This window comes from Pseudoliparis swirei, chromosome 11 (assembly GCF_029220125.1).
Source record: "Pseudoliparis swirei isolate HS2019 ecotype Mariana Trench chromosome 11, NWPU_hadal_v1, whole genome shotgun sequence".
NCBI classification, from domain to species: domain Eukaryota; kingdom Metazoa; phylum Chordata; class Actinopteri; order Perciformes; family Liparidae; genus Pseudoliparis; species Pseudoliparis swirei.
The window spans coordinates 1,236,483-1,253,139 of record NC_079398.1 but is presented as its reverse complement, the minus strand read 5'-3'; the positions used below and the strand labels follow the sequence as shown (position 1 = coordinate 1,253,139).

The 16,657-nt window shown below is 42.0% G+C and overlaps 1 protein-coding gene across 1 annotated transcript in view; it reads right to left on the bottom strand.

Annotated features, from left to right (window-relative positions):
* Window positions 1–430: 430 nt before the first annotated feature.
* The window catches only part of rnf144aa (ring finger protein 144aa), a 31,436-nt gene continuing 15,209 nt past the window's right edge, over window positions 431–16,657 (bottom strand). Inside the window, exons 2-8 of the mRNA XM_056426619.1 lie at window positions 11,736–11,886; window positions 10,443–10,547; window positions 9,490–9,550; window positions 8,313–8,529; window positions 6,654–6,801; window positions 6,210–6,299; window positions 431–3,243 (exon numbers count right to left, since the gene is read on the bottom strand). Of these exons, the coding sequence (XP_056282594.1) occupies window positions 3,112–3,243; window positions 6,210–6,299; window positions 6,654–6,801; window positions 8,313–8,529; window positions 9,490–9,550; window positions 10,443–10,547; window positions 11,736–11,870 (888 nt within the window). The 5' untranslated portion in view covers window positions 11,871–11,886 and the 3' untranslated portion in view covers window positions 431–3,111. The remainder of the gene's footprint in view (window positions 3,244–6,209; window positions 6,300–6,653; window positions 6,802–8,312; window positions 8,530–9,489; window positions 9,551–10,442; window positions 10,548–11,735; window positions 11,887–16,657) is intronic.

Sequence of the window (16,657 nt, the reverse complement as noted above, 5' to 3'; positions counted from 1 at the left end):
CTTGATCTTAGGTTAGTTGCAAAGTAGATCTTGAGCTGATACATAGACTCGACCTTGCTTATTATTCAAGCGCCAAATCTTAGAAGCAATCCCTTAACCCGGTCAGACTGTCGTATTCAGACACCATGACTGATGTTTCATCTGCTTTAGTGGTAATATACAGTTGGTCTTCATATTGAGCCCTGCCAAGCCTCTAGTGTAGAAGACGATATACAATGAGACACTGCAGTGATTCTAATGTTTGCCGTTCGGCCCTTTTATGTTGGTTGCATAATTCAGTATCCACCTGTTCAGAGTTGCCAGCAAACAAAGGAAAAGGAGGATGGCGTCTCAAAAAAAAAATGGAAGCGGCAATGATTTCAGTTAGTTTGTGCCTGCTCAAGATTTTGATGATGGTGAAAGTTGTGTGTTTAAATGAACATGTCTGCACTATTTGAAATGAATCTTTATCATGGTGATATCAGAGCCCTGGTAACATTACATAATGATACTCCTTAAAAAGGACAGTTGCAATCTCCCATATGTATATTGACTTTTCTATTGAGTAGACATTGATTTCAGCTGCTAAACTCATCAGTTAAACAAAGCAGGCACCATACCACACACACCACAGATCATATCAAGAAGCAAAACAATGAAACCCATATACAGTGCAGAGTTTACATAAAGAAGCATTACTTTTTTGTTTACCCTGTAAAAACTGTTATTACATTACAAATACATGGGCAAAATGCACACACACAGTAGACCGCTCTGTCCTTATCCCTTCCTGGAAATCTGCTTGGCACGATTGTCATAAAAAAAAACATAAAATTGAAGAATTTACCTTTTTCTTTTTTTAAGGACAGCACCAAACTTCAAAAAGTAGAAAATTGGGCTGTCTTTGATATCAAATGATCATGCTCGTACAGTCGGTCAATGAAAGTAACAGAGTCTACAGTATAGTAGTCAAAATGTAAGGCTTCTAAAAATTAGGATTATCATACTGAAAGTCAGAGCTAAATTTATGAGCAGTGAAGTGAGTTGCAGATTGGCTATGTTCAGTTTAGATTAGCTACTGTTGTTCAATGTTATTACACTTTTCAGGAAATGCTACATAAACACTTGCAAATCACCAGACGAGAAAGGCAAAAGTAAGAAGTAGTAAATTACTTATACAAAACATTCAAATGGCTATGCATGGTAACAAAGAAATGAGAGAACATTATTTATAGTTGAATGGCTCTACCTTTGCTCCTCGATGAACTGTTTTTGTGAAGCTGAGATTCCCCTCAAATAAATGACATGAACAAAGAAAAAGTGTCCGAACTCCGTCCTGGCTTTCAAGCTAAAAGACGGATAGCTAAGAGCAACTTAGAAGATGGAAATACAATGGATATTTTTCTGACTGATTCCCTGATTAAATAAAAGCTATGATATGCAAACTATATGGTGACATTCTGCAGCTTTCACCAGATAAACCTACTCTTGGCATACAGTTGATTATGACCAATCAATGGCCTTTTTAAGAATGGAAATGCACAAACTTGCATAGATAAAGTGATATAGTATAGAGCAGCTTCATATTTAGGTGCCCAAAAATGGAATTCTTTTATATTCACTCGATAGACTTTTCTTATGCCCGTTACAGGCAATAGCTGCTTGTTATCGGAGCTCTAACTACCAACAAAACAAAACATCGACACTCTGACCACTTACATATGCAAGTTTGCAAATTGGGCAGGTATTTCTTAAGCCTCAAAGACGGGGAGATCTAGGAGTTGAGCTTCAGCTTGTTTGTGACTCTCCTGCCCAAAAAGGCTGAGGCAATACAGGACCTAGGTCACATAGAACATCTGTTGAGGGCAGTTTTTATTCTTCTTTTGTTTTTTTACAGTATGGTTATTAACAGCGTGGCATAATGGATGACATCATAGAATCATCTGAATATAAAGGGCTTCGTTGACGACATGCTTTCCCTGGGATTTATTTTTTTACTTTAATGCACAGGGGGAAATGCCTGATTTTGGCTATTCTCAATGTAAGGCTATTCATATCCATTTGGTTAAACCACCACCGGGGGGACTGAGAATTACACAAGTGACATCTCTTGTAGTGTAGTATTAAAATGGTTCCACAACATGTGGATACAAAGTCCTCTAATAGACTATACATTATTGTTGAACCTAAAAAGGGGAGTACCACTCAATTTGGGAAATCTGCGTGACATCCTTCGCACACAATGTTTCTGTCTCTTGAAGAAATGTCCAGAGGTGTCAAAAGAAGTGATTTCGGACAGATGGTAATAATGAAAAACCCAAGCTGAATGTTGAACAGAACTAGTCTCCATTGTCAATTGACCAAAGATAATTAGTGTGTTTTGAAATGTGAGTGGCAATGCCCTTTAATAAGTGTACCTTACAGTTTGGAAAACACTCAAAACACAACACGTAGACACAACTGAGCACAGTTCTGAAAGCAACAGGTTATAAAACATTGACATCATCAAGAGGACGTGCTATACATTGAGTTGAGAGTGACAACAGCCTCTCATCTCCACCTCAGTCCTGAACATGATATGAAAATCACGTTCCGTGTGCAAATCGAGTGAACACCAAACATGCGTGGTGCAACTCTAATGCTACTGACTGAATCTCTAGAGCTACGTCGGGTGTGGTGGTGGTGGTGAAAAAGATTCTGTTGCCTGCGACAAACCGAGAAAACAGAGCGATAAAGTAAAAGTCCTTTGAAAAGCGTCTCCTGCATTATTATGTTCATACAAGAGAAAAGCAATCGTTGACTACGGTAGCAACTGAGGACCACTTGAAGTGACCCAGACTTCCCCCACGTCCCGAAAACACCAACGCGTGGACACAGTGGCCCTTTGACCTCTGACCTGTGACCCTGCCCCTCTCTCCAGGCCAAGGTGTAAGGTCGCTTTCCTACCACGCCTCTCTCATGCAGAGCAATGGATCCCGAAGCGGCCAGGGCTGTTGCAGGCTCAGCCCACCCCCCCAAAAAAATTAAGCAATTCAAGCTGGTGGGAGGAGAAGAATGTAAAAGGGGGTGAAAAGGAAATAAAAACATGGCCCATCCATGAAGCGCCTCTCCGCTCCAGCTTTGATGGCGTGTTTAGTTTGGCAATGGGTCGTCATCGCCTTTGCTGCACTTGCACTTGCAGCAGAGGACAATGGGAGTGGCCAGAAGGAGGAAAGGGGAGGCGACCAGCAGGAGCAGGCCAAATCCAGCGAAGATCCCCACAACCTGCAGAGAAACATAAGAAAAAGATAAACATATGAATGTAAAAACACTTTTATGCATACGGTGTGTTCATGTAGGATTTGGATGCAGCATCATCGTGTGTATTGGATCAGAATGCATCAGAGCTTTACTTCAGCTTGGCAATAGAACTTTGGTAAATCACAATATAATGTGATGAGTAGGTACATTTTATTCAGATGATAATGGTGATTTACTTGGTATAAATCTTACCGTTTCAAAAAGGTATTGCCTTGAATCCTTCCAATTAAATGCAATACTAAAGGTTGGCCTGCAGGTGGCGATCAATGCCTCAAAACAACACGTTCTCAGCACAGAAGTCTTTGTTTACAGTAAATTAATTAGGTTGCGTCTTCCGACTGACTTGCTCTCCAGGCCGCACTACATTCTACTCACTCACGGACATGCCCCTCTTCATCATAGTGAGAGAAAACACTGGTGTACAAAACAAATATGGAAAGGGAGGACACACCCACTTGTTCTCGTGCAATAAGAGTAGCTCTTTGAAAAGCCTGGAGGAACTGAACGATACAAAAGGGAGGAATATATTTTCACTCCCTGATTTCGGTATCAGGACGAAGACTGGAAAATTAGATGGAAAGGAAATTAAACGCTGTCAACTTTGGAGAGGATGTACAAGATTCTCGCAAGTTTTCATCACCCATATATTATTTGTTTACCGTTTAGATATTGGAATGTAATTTAGTTGCTAATGTACAGCGAGTGTTGCTAGGGATCTCCTGCTTATTTAAATCAATTCTTAAAACCCATTTTTATAGAACAGTTTTTAAGTGATCTCATCCTTTTATGCAGAACTTTGGTTCCCCCTAATTTAGTTTGTCTGTTTTTTATTTTAATTTTAATATATATATATTTGCAATTTTTATAAATGTTATTTTTGTTTCTTACTATTCCATTTGTTTTGCCTTGACTCTCTGTAGAGCACTTTGTAAACATTGTTTTTAAAGCTGCTATATAAATGAAGTTATTATTATTATTATTGTGACACACTTGTTAAGTCTTTAAATCACAATGCTCCGACACAACTTTAACATATTCTAACGAATCATTAAAGCCCCATAATGTAGTTTTTCCCTTTTAGCGACCCCTTCAGTTTTTGAGGTATTTAACGTTTACTTCAGTGTCGTAAATACCCAGTTACGATAGATGCAGCCCGGTAGAAGCAATCCGGCGACTGTTTCTATTTTGGATTCATACCAACGGGCGGGATCACTAATACGAAGACTGCGCAGGAACACTGTGAACTGGGCCCAGCACCTACCGGACTAGGGTGAAGTAGCGCGGGGATTGAACGCGGCGCCTCGCCACGTTTCCGCCTGGTCGGTCAGCTGTTTGCCAGCTTTTGGGGGGGGGGAGGGGTGTGTGTGTGCGCGTGCAGTAATTTACTTTTGTTTTGGGGGACTGCAAAGACTTTGGGGACTGTCGGGATTCGGGGATTATACTTTGTTTTGAGTGGGTTTGATTGTTTGTAGTGTATGTGTTCATTTTGGGGGCTTGCAGATGCATTGAATTTGATTTAATACAATAAGATTTGGGTTTCCGCATATCGACTGTGTTTTTCTTTTACGACCATTTGAGCAGAGAGCGTTAACACCAGAATTCGCAGATCCGCCCATTACCTTTTTTTTTAGCGTATTGTACATTTTCCCCTTGATTGAGTTGCTAAGGGCGAATTGTTACAACATAACCAAAAGAATGACATTTAGTTTAGATGAAATACCGATCGCGTTTTCAGCCTATATACGTAGTTTTCTAAATGTTTGAATGTGGAGTACGTGTGATCGAATACAATATTGTTGACAACACCAAAAAGCTACATAAAAAAGCTACCCTTATACTGTAGCTGCGAGCGTGGAGTGGCACTATATGACATTGCGTAATCACTGCCAGAAAGCAGGTCGAAGTACATCCGCCCCGGAGCGGGCGGCTCCAGAATCCTACATAGCGGAGTTATTTCCCCAGACCCCCGATGGCAATGGCGGAGGCGCAAATCGCCATATTAAAAGTCATTGTAGCGGCACAATTTTTTCAAGCTGTTATTTTAAGGTACAATTGTTACATAATGTTACTTTAACAAACATTGTGTGAAATACCAACATTATCTGAGACTCTTCACTGTTACTGTCGTTAGTGACCACATGGGGGAGCCAGACACCATCAAGGTCAGAGCTGCAAAATCAAATGCATTACATGGAGTCAGGTGCCACAGTGCCTTTGTTCTTTTTGCAAGATAGGTCTGCCCTGGAACATGTTGTATTCATAAAGGAGGCTTTTTAGATGTTGAGGATCGAGGGGGAGGGGGGGAGAGGGGAGGGGAGGAGCGAGACAAAGACTCAGAGCAGTGAATCTATACGCTTACACCAGCTGAACTGTAATCGTATGACTCGGTCTGCCCCACTGTCAACATTAGCGAATGCTAATGTTAGCGTATGCTAATGTTGACAAAATAACAAGTATGTTGGACAAGGAGCCGTAACCACCCATGGATAGATAATTGGGCTCGGGAGAGATACCAAGGAGAAGAATATGGAAACAGAACACCGTCGGCCTTTGTGAAAGACTAAAACCATGTCATAATTAATCCTCCGTAGCCTATGCTACCCATCATTTCATTTGGTAACCTATTAAGAAGATCCTTGATGAGGAAACCTTTCTTTTTTCTTTTCTTTTTCAAGTGTACGGCGTATACAATAGGCTTAGTTGAAAACAGCGGGACACTGACCACCGGGCACTTGTCACTGCATGCGGATCAAGCCGTCTCTTTCCTGTTGTGCCGTCAAGATGATGCTAGTACATCATACGAGTGTGTGAGCCGGTAAGAGAGGACGAGGCAGAACCGGGGAGCACCTTCATGGCCACATGCTGCATCGTGGTTTAAGGTTGTGAGAGAAAGAGGGAGGGGGGGGGGGGGCGGAGGATGGGTTTTTCACCTGTGTTCTGTGCCAGATAACAGATGCCCTGGAGTGGCCCAGCTTGTTCCGACAGGGCCCTTTGTCATAGTGGATCAGGAGAAAGTCGTCCTGTCAGACAAAGAGTACAGATGAAGAGTGACCATTATTGGTTCAAATTGGTCTTACGCAACTTGAGATTACATAATGCACCATTGTTCATAAATCACCCTGATCCAAGCTCAATAACACATATCATTCCTTTCTTATCAGGACCAAGGTTAAGCTACAATATCCTGATAATGAAAGCCATCGCCGTCACAGGGAGACAAATGATATCTACATCAACGCACTGTGCAAAAACACAGAATTGCAATATTCAACGTTGATATTTTTAGTGTTAAGACAAATTAAAGAAAATAAAGCATATTTCTCTCCATTGCAATGGACATCAGGAAATAAAGCACTTCTGAAGAACCGACTCACATCCAGGGACTCCAGACAGTACCAGCAAAAGGCGTGTTTGCAGTTCTTGCACATCATCTGTGCACAGCCTTCGTCCCTCTCAATGTAAACTTTACATTTAGGACAGCGCTTGATTGGTGCGTCATCCTCTTCATTCTTAAAGAAAGAGCTGGGAAGAAACGAGACAAGTGATTTTCTTTATTCCGAACCAAAAATATTATCCAAAAATCACATCATATTCACTCCACAAGAAGCACTGCAGAATTGGTTTAATGCGGCAATCAATATTTACAATCTTTGGTGTAACAGGATTGTGTGAAACCGTGGAGAGCTTTAGCTTCGGAGTCTACAACTCTTCTCAAATCCAGCAGTTACTCAACAGCCCTGAACGGCCTCCAACTCTCTCATTCTGCCCTCCTGTCAGTGTCAGTTTGTCTGGATCTATTTCACTTGCTTCAGTAAAGTGCCGATTCCAGAAATCTGCAGGCGAGCAGGTAGCTGGCATTCTGGGCGATGTCCTTGGACAAATAACAAGCCCATTCATTCCTAGTGGAAGGGGGAAGTCATTTAAGCATCAGCATGCAGCTTTTTTAAACACTCTCACAGTGAACAGGTGTCGTTCAAAAGGAGACCCGATAATCCTCTCTCTCCCTCCACTGTGGCCTTTGAGCTTGGCCCTGAACCTATGCAGATAGAGGAAAGCTCTGCAGAGCCAAGAATATTTCTAGAGTGAGATGATATGACAAAGAAACGGGTTAGCCCTCTTTTAACCTTACAGGCAGAACCTGAACCCTTAAAAGAGTACTAAGCCCACCACAGACTACTTTACGGCAGTTTAGATTCAGCCTATTGTTTTATATCTGCCTATCAATTTGTGCTTGATCCCTGGCTGATGCTCAGCTGAGCCTCAACGCAGCCAAGAAAGCTGTCGCTCTCCATCTAAGAACAAACTGAGTGACTCCTGCTGGATATTCACGCGGTTCAGCAGTCAATGTGAGCTGAACAAGACTTATGGATTGGTGAACATCATTCTGAGGGATCGCATCTGCAGAGATGTTGCAGCCATTCGTACTGTCACGAAATGCCACAACATTATGATCATGTTTTAAAGGTTGAAGACAAACATTGAGACAAATTATAAATGGAATGGATATTGCTGGTGAATGACACTTTAAATGCCTCGATGACTTGTTTTTTGTTTATGTAAAAATATGTTCGTCCAATATAGGCTTATACTCACCTATGCAAATTAATTCTTATCAACCTAGCATTTTTGTTTTTTAGGGGTTATTCTTCTGTATATTTTAAATCCAGTAGCTAAAACTATAGGGCTGCAACTAACTTTATTTTCTTTAGCGGTTAATCTGTCAAATATGTTTTCAATTATGGTCCCTAAGATGTCAGAAACAAAAGTGGAAGTTGACAGTCATATCTTAACAAAAAACAAAAGATGCAGTATTTAGTTCATAAAAAAGAAAACCTTTGATTGATTAAAAATTAGTACATTTTTGAAATAGTTGCAGATACATTTTGACTGCCGATTCATCATAATATAAGATATGTGGAGGTCAGAATACAGAGGTAAGTCACATCCATTCTAATATCTGATCTGTCATAAAATAGATGAGAGAGAAATTGGGCAGCAAATTGCTGTGATCATAAATGGGTCACCGGCTGTACCTGTTTTCTCCCGGCAGGTAGGAGGTAATGGGCAGGTTGTTCTCCTGGCAGGCCTGTCCGGGGTGCCAGTTGGTCTTGCATGCGGCGCAGAACTCGAGGGCACAAACGGCACACTGGACCAGCTGGGGTAGCGCAGGAGAATCTGCTTCCTTTAGTTGGCACACGGCCTGGCAAGTCGAGGAAGGGCACCACGTCCGGCATGGGTCCAGCAGCACCTCTAATAGAACAACAATATTTTGTTGAACACGAATAAATTGTTTTTATTGGGAGACTATTTTTTTCTTTTTAGTAGAAAATAGTAAAAAGGACATTTCCGATGATTTCCTTTTTGTGTTTAAAGCAGCACATCTCTATTGTTGCGGTGGTAGCTGATGCTCAACTTTTCCAAACTCTTTTAAATGTGTGAAACTGTGTTTTATTGTTTTGCCAGTTTTGTTTTAAGTTCCTTGCCCTCGTATCCTCTACTAACGTCCCCTTACATCTCTGTCAAGGACTCGAAGCACACATTCCACATGCACTCTTGGCCCGGCCTGAGCAATATACAATGGCTACAGCAACTGTTCTGCCTGACTGGACTTGGACATTGAGGAGACGGCTGACTGCCTTCATCCAGGCAGGCAGCCTCAACAGCTACTTCTAAGGATTTGTATGAATTTACAGGACCCCCTGTCTGTTTTTTAATGTATTTGTGTTCATGCATTTATTTGAGATGTATAGTGAGATCTGCATGTTCTGTGTCCAATGTGTGTAGGCAGAGAACCCGCAGAGCAACTACCACCAAAGTGAGAGAGGACAGCCTGGTTGCTGCTTTCTCTGGTAGCATGGAACTCTAATATTACTTACCAGCACGTCGACTCTCACACGGACACGTTATCTTTCCAGCAATGACATCCCAGCATTTTACCAGTTGGTTAACCTATATTCTACAAACAGTGTTAACTGCAGACATTGCTGACATAGCTGCACACTGAAGCAGAGATGAAGGGATTTAACTCAAATATCTTGCTATGCAAAGAGACCAGTCAGTCAGACAGTTTGCGAGTCTAAAGCCGAACCAATCCAATTAGAAATTCCTTTCACAAAGTATCCTTGGAGAGCCCACGTGAGCAACACAGAACCCACTGAGGGACGCTGGACCCAACACCGACGTGCCGCAGCTGCCTTTCCATTGACTCACCCCTTTCAAACTGAAGCTTCTTGTATCTCTGCATCATCTCCGTGGCCACCATGCACTCAATCTACGGGGAGAGGAGACGTGGGAGGGAAATAAGCAGCTCATTGTGCATATTTATAGACAGCGGCAATAATACATTCAGTATGTGAATTTCATTTCCAGAACAATGTCCTATTCAAATTGCAACAATGTCTGAATTTACCACTTGCTTACCAACAAAAAAGAAAAAAGAAAAAAGAAGAGAATACAGTGTCCTGAACGTCTTCAAGGTGCAAGCGGAAGGTTAAATGCAAACATGTATTGGGCAATGAAATGATCATCCAGGCGTTGTCAGAGTGCAGTCAAGTATCGGTCAGGGCATTGCTGTCAGAGCAGACATGGCTGTCTTTGCCTGAGTGGCAGCAGTAGCTGGGGTTCCATGAAGGGCCAGTGACACTGATTGATTAGAAGCAGAAGGCTGTGGTGTGCTGGACCATGCTGTGCCTACGGGCCTCCGAGATAAGAGAGTCCATCAACGCTTTGCCCTGAGATTGACCTTGGCTGCTCATTATAGTGAAATAAACACACGGGCAGGTGAAGCGCCGTGGTCATCTCGAGCTTTGAGGGGGTGTGTATTTTAAACTAAATGGTATCAACTTGTACGTTATTTGTGGCAGCGAAAATCGCAGCGTAACAGGAGACATGGACACAATGTACCTGTGGAGAGAACCTCCCTGCTGTTTCGCTCATTCCAAGCACTTGCACTGCCAGTTCTGCACATGCTCCATTTGAATGGACAGACAAAAAGCTCCATGGACAGACGTTTCACGCAAACTTCTGCACACTGCCGTGTGACAATTAGAAGTTGCAATTGCTTTTGAATAGTTTTGATATTAGCAACCAGTCACCACCTAAAGGGCAATTTAAACTGATGACGATCAAAGTCAAAATCATAGTGTTTGACTTTTTATCAATACCTCATTTTCCTGCAAGTGTCCTCTTTTGGGACAGGCAGAGTCTGGACAGCTAATTGCAGTTTCAAGGCCTTCTTTGATCAGGAGTTCCACGTACTGCTTCAGGCACTGAGGAAAAACAAACGGAAAGACAAATAAAGCACTGAACAGGTTCAACATCCAGTCAGATTGATTAAATACAAACAATAAAACACCCACACTAAAGAAAGTTGGTAAACAGAGACCGACCTAAGAGTCTGTCACCTCAGAAAAAGCTAGCTAGCTGGTAAAGAAAATGGAGCACTCAAGAGCTAAAGAGCAAGATATTTCCCTGAGGCTGAGGAGTCCGTGCCGACGAGACCAAAACAAACCTTTCACCGGAGTGAATATTGGAAAAATGCATTTGCTGACAAGAAACAACTCCATATAAATGCTTATGTTGCTGTTGGTCTCCTGTAATGTAAATACTAAATTGTTTGCGAACATGTTTAACTTTATAAAAGGTGATCAAACTTGACGTTTACAGGTTGTTCTGCTGGCGTCAGAGAGCCCGTATTGTTGTTAGTTCTTTGAAGTAAATGTAGCATTTTAAGCAAAAAACTATTAGCTCAAACTAATCCTTTACAAAGCTGAACAATCTAGTCTAATAGTCTTGCACTAGGCTTTCATTAGCTTATATTCCACATTTATGCATTTTGTTACACTGTGGATTTTGTTTTTATCATCTGAATCAATTTAGAAATATTGGTATCAAATATGGTGACACAAAGAAAGTAGCTCATGTGGGGTAAAGGCATTCTTTGTGTTTCTATTATTGACCTCGGTGGAATAAACTGTACCAACTTAACTTTGGAAATGACTGCCACCGCCCAGACTGTGTTCGAGGAAGTGGCTTCTATTTTTAGTGCTCATACTTGGACAATGTTCCCTCATCTATGGACTAGATTGGTTCAGATATGATAGTCAATGGTTGTTGCTAATGCTCTGCCCCGGCCTTTTCACACAGCATCAGTGTTACACACGAGGGGATCTGAGGTTTGTTATAGATCCAGAGTTCATGATTGGTTTTAATACAAATAAAACCCAGTGTTTCTCTCACTACAAACATTTACTTCTGACAATACTTGCACTGCAGATCACATGTTTGCCACTTCTACTCTTTGAAGCATATCTAATGAATCATAACACATTTCACACAAGAGTATTGCTTAATAAAACATATCTGATATTGTTCAACCTTGACTTTTGTGACAATTCATTTCCTCGTAAGTCATCATTCTGCCGAGTATGCAGTACTGTGTAGCGTGTCTCGCTCACCAGTGTACAGAAGACACATTGGCACTGTGTGATGGTGGTCATCTGCTCCAGTGGGAATTCCACAAGGCACAGCTTACATGAGACCAGGGGGTCCACGGCCAGCTCCCAGGTGGGACGGTACCGCGCCGTGGTCATCTTCACCGCCTCAGAGCTGAAACAGAGAGGGCGAGGAGGTACGGTTAATAAAGCCAAAAGGCATCCGGAAATTAAGTGAACAAAGCGGATCGTGGGAATCTCGTAATCCCGCTGATGACAAAGAATCCAAACGGTTAAAAAAGATCCTCAAAGTTGGTTAGCGATCAGCCAACTTGTGACATTTTCACGTGGCTGAAATAACACTCTTCTTTTTTTTTTCTTCTTCACCGTGCGTCATCGCTTCTCTTTTGTGATCGTCGGTGAGAGTTATTTTAAGGCCGTCTTGTCTCACTCTCCCTCTCCTTCTCTCCCTCCCTCTGCAGCTGAGAGCGAAGAGCACCCACTCGGCTGTTTACAGGAAGTGGTACCAAGCACACAACGTCAACACAGTCAAGCTCTCCCCACGCTGCTTAGCAACCGGCCAAGGGAGAATTTCGGAGATGGGAGTGTGTGTGTGTGTGTGGGGGGGGGGGAAGCGTGGCTGAGGAGTAGACGGGGAGAGATCAGCTTGCTTCCACTGGTCATGGTACGGTCTGCTATCCACAGACAAATAAGAAGGGGAAGGTGAGGAGACTTCACATTATTGCTCCACGGACTCGAGTCGAGAGAGAAAAGAGAGACGGTGTGTTCTGGTATAGCAGAGATGTGATATCCCTTCACAACACATTTCATCTTTTAGGAGGAAAAAAACAGCCTCCTCCTTAGATCACCTTCACTGGGATGCGAGGTGTAGGCAATCCACACACAAATACAAATATTTAAAAAATGAGGTGGAGAACAATATGCTGTAGTAATAAATCAAATCCAGGAATCAATGCGATTGCTGTGCAGCCTTTATTACAAGGTGATGTGTCAAGAAGAACATGTTATTTATCTTATTTCATATCGAAAGAAAGAGAATGTGGGTGTGCCATCAGTAAGTAAGTAAATCACTTTTCCTACTGCTGCTCAAGGAGGGAGGGAAGAGGAAGACTCCCAATGGAGACTTCAGTGATGATGCAGGACTACATCCTATGTCTACCATTAGGGACACTTGTTGAAAAATGTACGATTGTTAATAAATATTATTGTGAGCGATCTTCACTTTGCTGCAGTTTGGTCAAACTACAGCAGAGACAGAAGAAACGGAGGAGTAAGAATATCCGATTCCTTATTAATAATTTAGACAAATATATTGGACGCGTATTAACCCTTGTGTTGCCTTCGGGTCAATATGACCCGATTCAATGTTTAACCCTCCTGTTACCTTTATATTTACTAACATATTTTACCCTTGAGGTCAATATGACCCCAGCTATTAAAATCTCCAGAAAATTATTAGAATTAATATTGTTTTCCAAGTTTAAGTGTGAGGTACTTTATGTTTGTTTGTTGACTCCCGAAAGAACACCGACATTAAACATTGAATCGGGTCAAAATGACCCGAAGGCAACACAAGGGTTAAGTGAAGCTTTCAGAGGTAAGATGGAATCTTTCATTCACTCCTTTTTCAAGACACAGCCAAGGAGGTTAATAAAGTCATTGATTGCACCACATGCATGTCATTTCATTCAGGCAATCTTTAGCCGACTTGCGTCTAGTTTGTTTTCATTTCAGCAATAAATACTTTTTGATTGTTTGCAAGTGCTGTTCCTATGAGTCACAGTGGAGTAGCCAAACTATACAATCGTATTGGGCAGAATAAACAACAAATATTTAGATTTTCTAAAAAAGATCACTGAACTACTTTAACATCATTATAATTATTTAGGAATGAATTTACAAGAGGGAATACATAAATATCTGTAGATGCAAATATGAAAAAGACAATAAAAAGCAAGGAAACTGCTCGTCAGATGGAGCAGATTTAAGTGACTTAATAATATTGTCACTACATTGCGTGAACAACTAGAATGACTGTGCATCTACCAACCAGCCAAGAAGCAGTTGTACGTTCCAAAATGTCACAACGTCAACATTTTATCATGTTAGACATTTTTATAAAATTAACTAGAATATGAATTCTTGAGTTATAGCCAAATGCGGGTTTGAGAGGTCAGTGACCTTTGACCACAAAATTCCAAAAGTTCATCCTGAGTCTAAGTGGACATTTGTTCCAAGTTTGAAGAAATTCCCTCAAGTATTCCTAGAAGTACATAAGTACTGATGGACTGATGCCAGAAAACATTGTGCCTCCCGCCACTGCTGCCCATGACGCAGAGGGACAACAACAAGATGGAACAGAGCAGCAACAAGCCCATGTCAGGTGATCCAGCCTTTGCAGCTGTTCTCTGAGTAAGTGAGTCATTCAAATAATGTCACGAGGAAAACACATCACATTTGATGAAATAAGATTCCCTCAATACTTCCTCGTCCTTTGCTTCCCGTCATCGCACTGAGCAGGTGGACGGAGGAGAAGTTGTGACGCGAGAACAAAAAGATGAGATGCTAAACATGCCTGACTCACTCAGATCACCTGACATTCATCCATGTATCCACCATCCATTACGCCGACCAGGAAGCCCTGGATGGTGAGGAAGCTCTAGTATGGAGTTGTTGAGCTTGTATACAAAAGCTTAAAAGGCAATTTGTTATCAGGAGGGAGCCAAGAACTTAAGAACCGTGACCCTCTGGGGAGTGTGTGGGGAAGAGGGTGCTTTGGTGGTCCTAAATAATACGTTGACGGAAGACGGCTTGGAGTAATTGAATCCAAATTGGAAATAAGTCATATTTAAAGTAGTTGAGTGGCAGCTTTAAGTCAATTCTGAGTTAAGTAGTGACATGAAGCATGAGTGAATGGTTCAAAGTACAGGTCGCAGGAGCAACAGCCGTTAAAACGTCAACATGATGTAATGTAACAATATTATTTTGCCAACACAGACCAACTTCCCAGACAAAGAGGGAGACCCGGGCCCACTACCAAACACGAAGGCCTGGGAAACCTTCTAAACACCTCTATGGTGTACAGTCGTACCACGAGGACTGAAAGGAGTGTTTCTTTAACTGCTTCCATGTCTACGCTGCTGGACTCCATCAGCCGTGTGGCAAAAGAAGCGGACTGGTAAACATGAATATGCACTGTACTGCGCAGGACTTTCAGGAAAAATGTCAGGGGTCAATGAGGACAAATGAAATGGTTTTGTAAGGATGGCCTGAGGAGAAGAAAGGGAAGAAGAGGGAGAGAGAACAAATGGAAAATAAGTTTTCAGGACAAAAGGTGGTGCAGTGCCATAGGGCTGCTGCATTATTAACGAGATGGTCCATTATCACCAACAAACACAAACGCAAACATTGGTCCAGTGCATGCAGGCCTCTCATGCACTGTGTGTGCTCATTTCAAATATAGCCCTCCCGAATACTATACATCTGAAGAGGTCCGGTCATAAGATCAATAAAGCGGGAGTCAGTCAAACATCCATTCGGAGCAGTGGTCACCACACGCCAGTCTGAAGGGGCTCCACTCGCAGCTTCCCCCGCTACAGCAGCACTTATGCGGTAATGACTCTATAACTAAAAGAGAGAGACATACACACACATAGAGACACACACCTAACATTGTGGAAAGGACTGGCTTCCATAAATCCTCATCTTCATAGTAGGTCTGATTCAATTAATGGATAACATGCTGCTTCCAATGCTAATTGTCAACACAATACTGTAGTGTAAGTTCATTTCTTGATCATGTTTGTAGAAGCCAGCAACACTCGAGGCCCGATTTATTATCGCAGCCCCTTTAACGTCGTTTTTTGTTAATTATCGGAAATGTCTTTTAAGTACTGAATTATTCTTTGCGTCATAAGTCAATAAACTGTTGATCAGCTTTTTCCGTGGGAATGCTCTGATGCATGTTGGACTGTTGGTGCACAACACAAGCGATCTGAAGCCGTCACGTCAATAACATCTTAAAAATACCCATTCCAGATTTTCAGACACTTAATTGAAAAATGATTAACAGATAAATATGCATCAACGAGGAAATACACTCGCAACCAGTGTGTTGCTGTTGCCATCAGTTTCCACCCCTGACGCCGCTCTGCATTCACGCAAACGCTGCTACCGAGCACACAAAGAAAACAATGACGAGAGATTACATGATAAACCTCACGCTGCAGAGCCACGCAGGCTTCATTCAAGAGGAACTAAACTCCACTAAGTGCTCTCAATGCACAAGTGTGTGCACTCGACATTGCCACGGCTCCTACAGAGATCAGTGAAAGCAATGCGAGAAAGAGGACAATAAAAAAAGGGGCCAACAATCTTTCAGGCCTCCATTATTTTTCTTGGTCCGACAGCTTTTTCTGTGTGTAATTATATAATTTCACAGTGCATTGCGTAAGACTATTTATACACCTCACCTATGGCTCACGTGAAAGAAAGCTGCGAACAACTGTTAGCAGATCTGGGAGTGGGAGCAGCACACCTGTTTTTTTTTTTCCTCACTCATTCTCTCGGAAACACAGACACAAATGATCATTCTTTTAACAACAACGTCCTTCAGCTGATTCACAAGAATGTGCCGTCAACGCATCAGACAAGTCGGAGAGTTCAATGACGGATGGAAACTGAAGACCAGCTGGAGAAGAAGGCAGGGCTGCCGCAGGAAAAAGGACTGAGACCGCGAGGATGCTATCTTAAGTCGGGGGTCTAGCCAATGCAGTAGATGTTGAATTGTGTTCTTATTTGCTGCAGCAGCATTATATGTAGAATAAGAAGCATGATATACCAGCTGACTCAAACCTATTTTATTCCGACCGGCCTTATAAGTGTAGCCTAATCTATTCTTAAATTTACTCTCGTCAACATTTCTG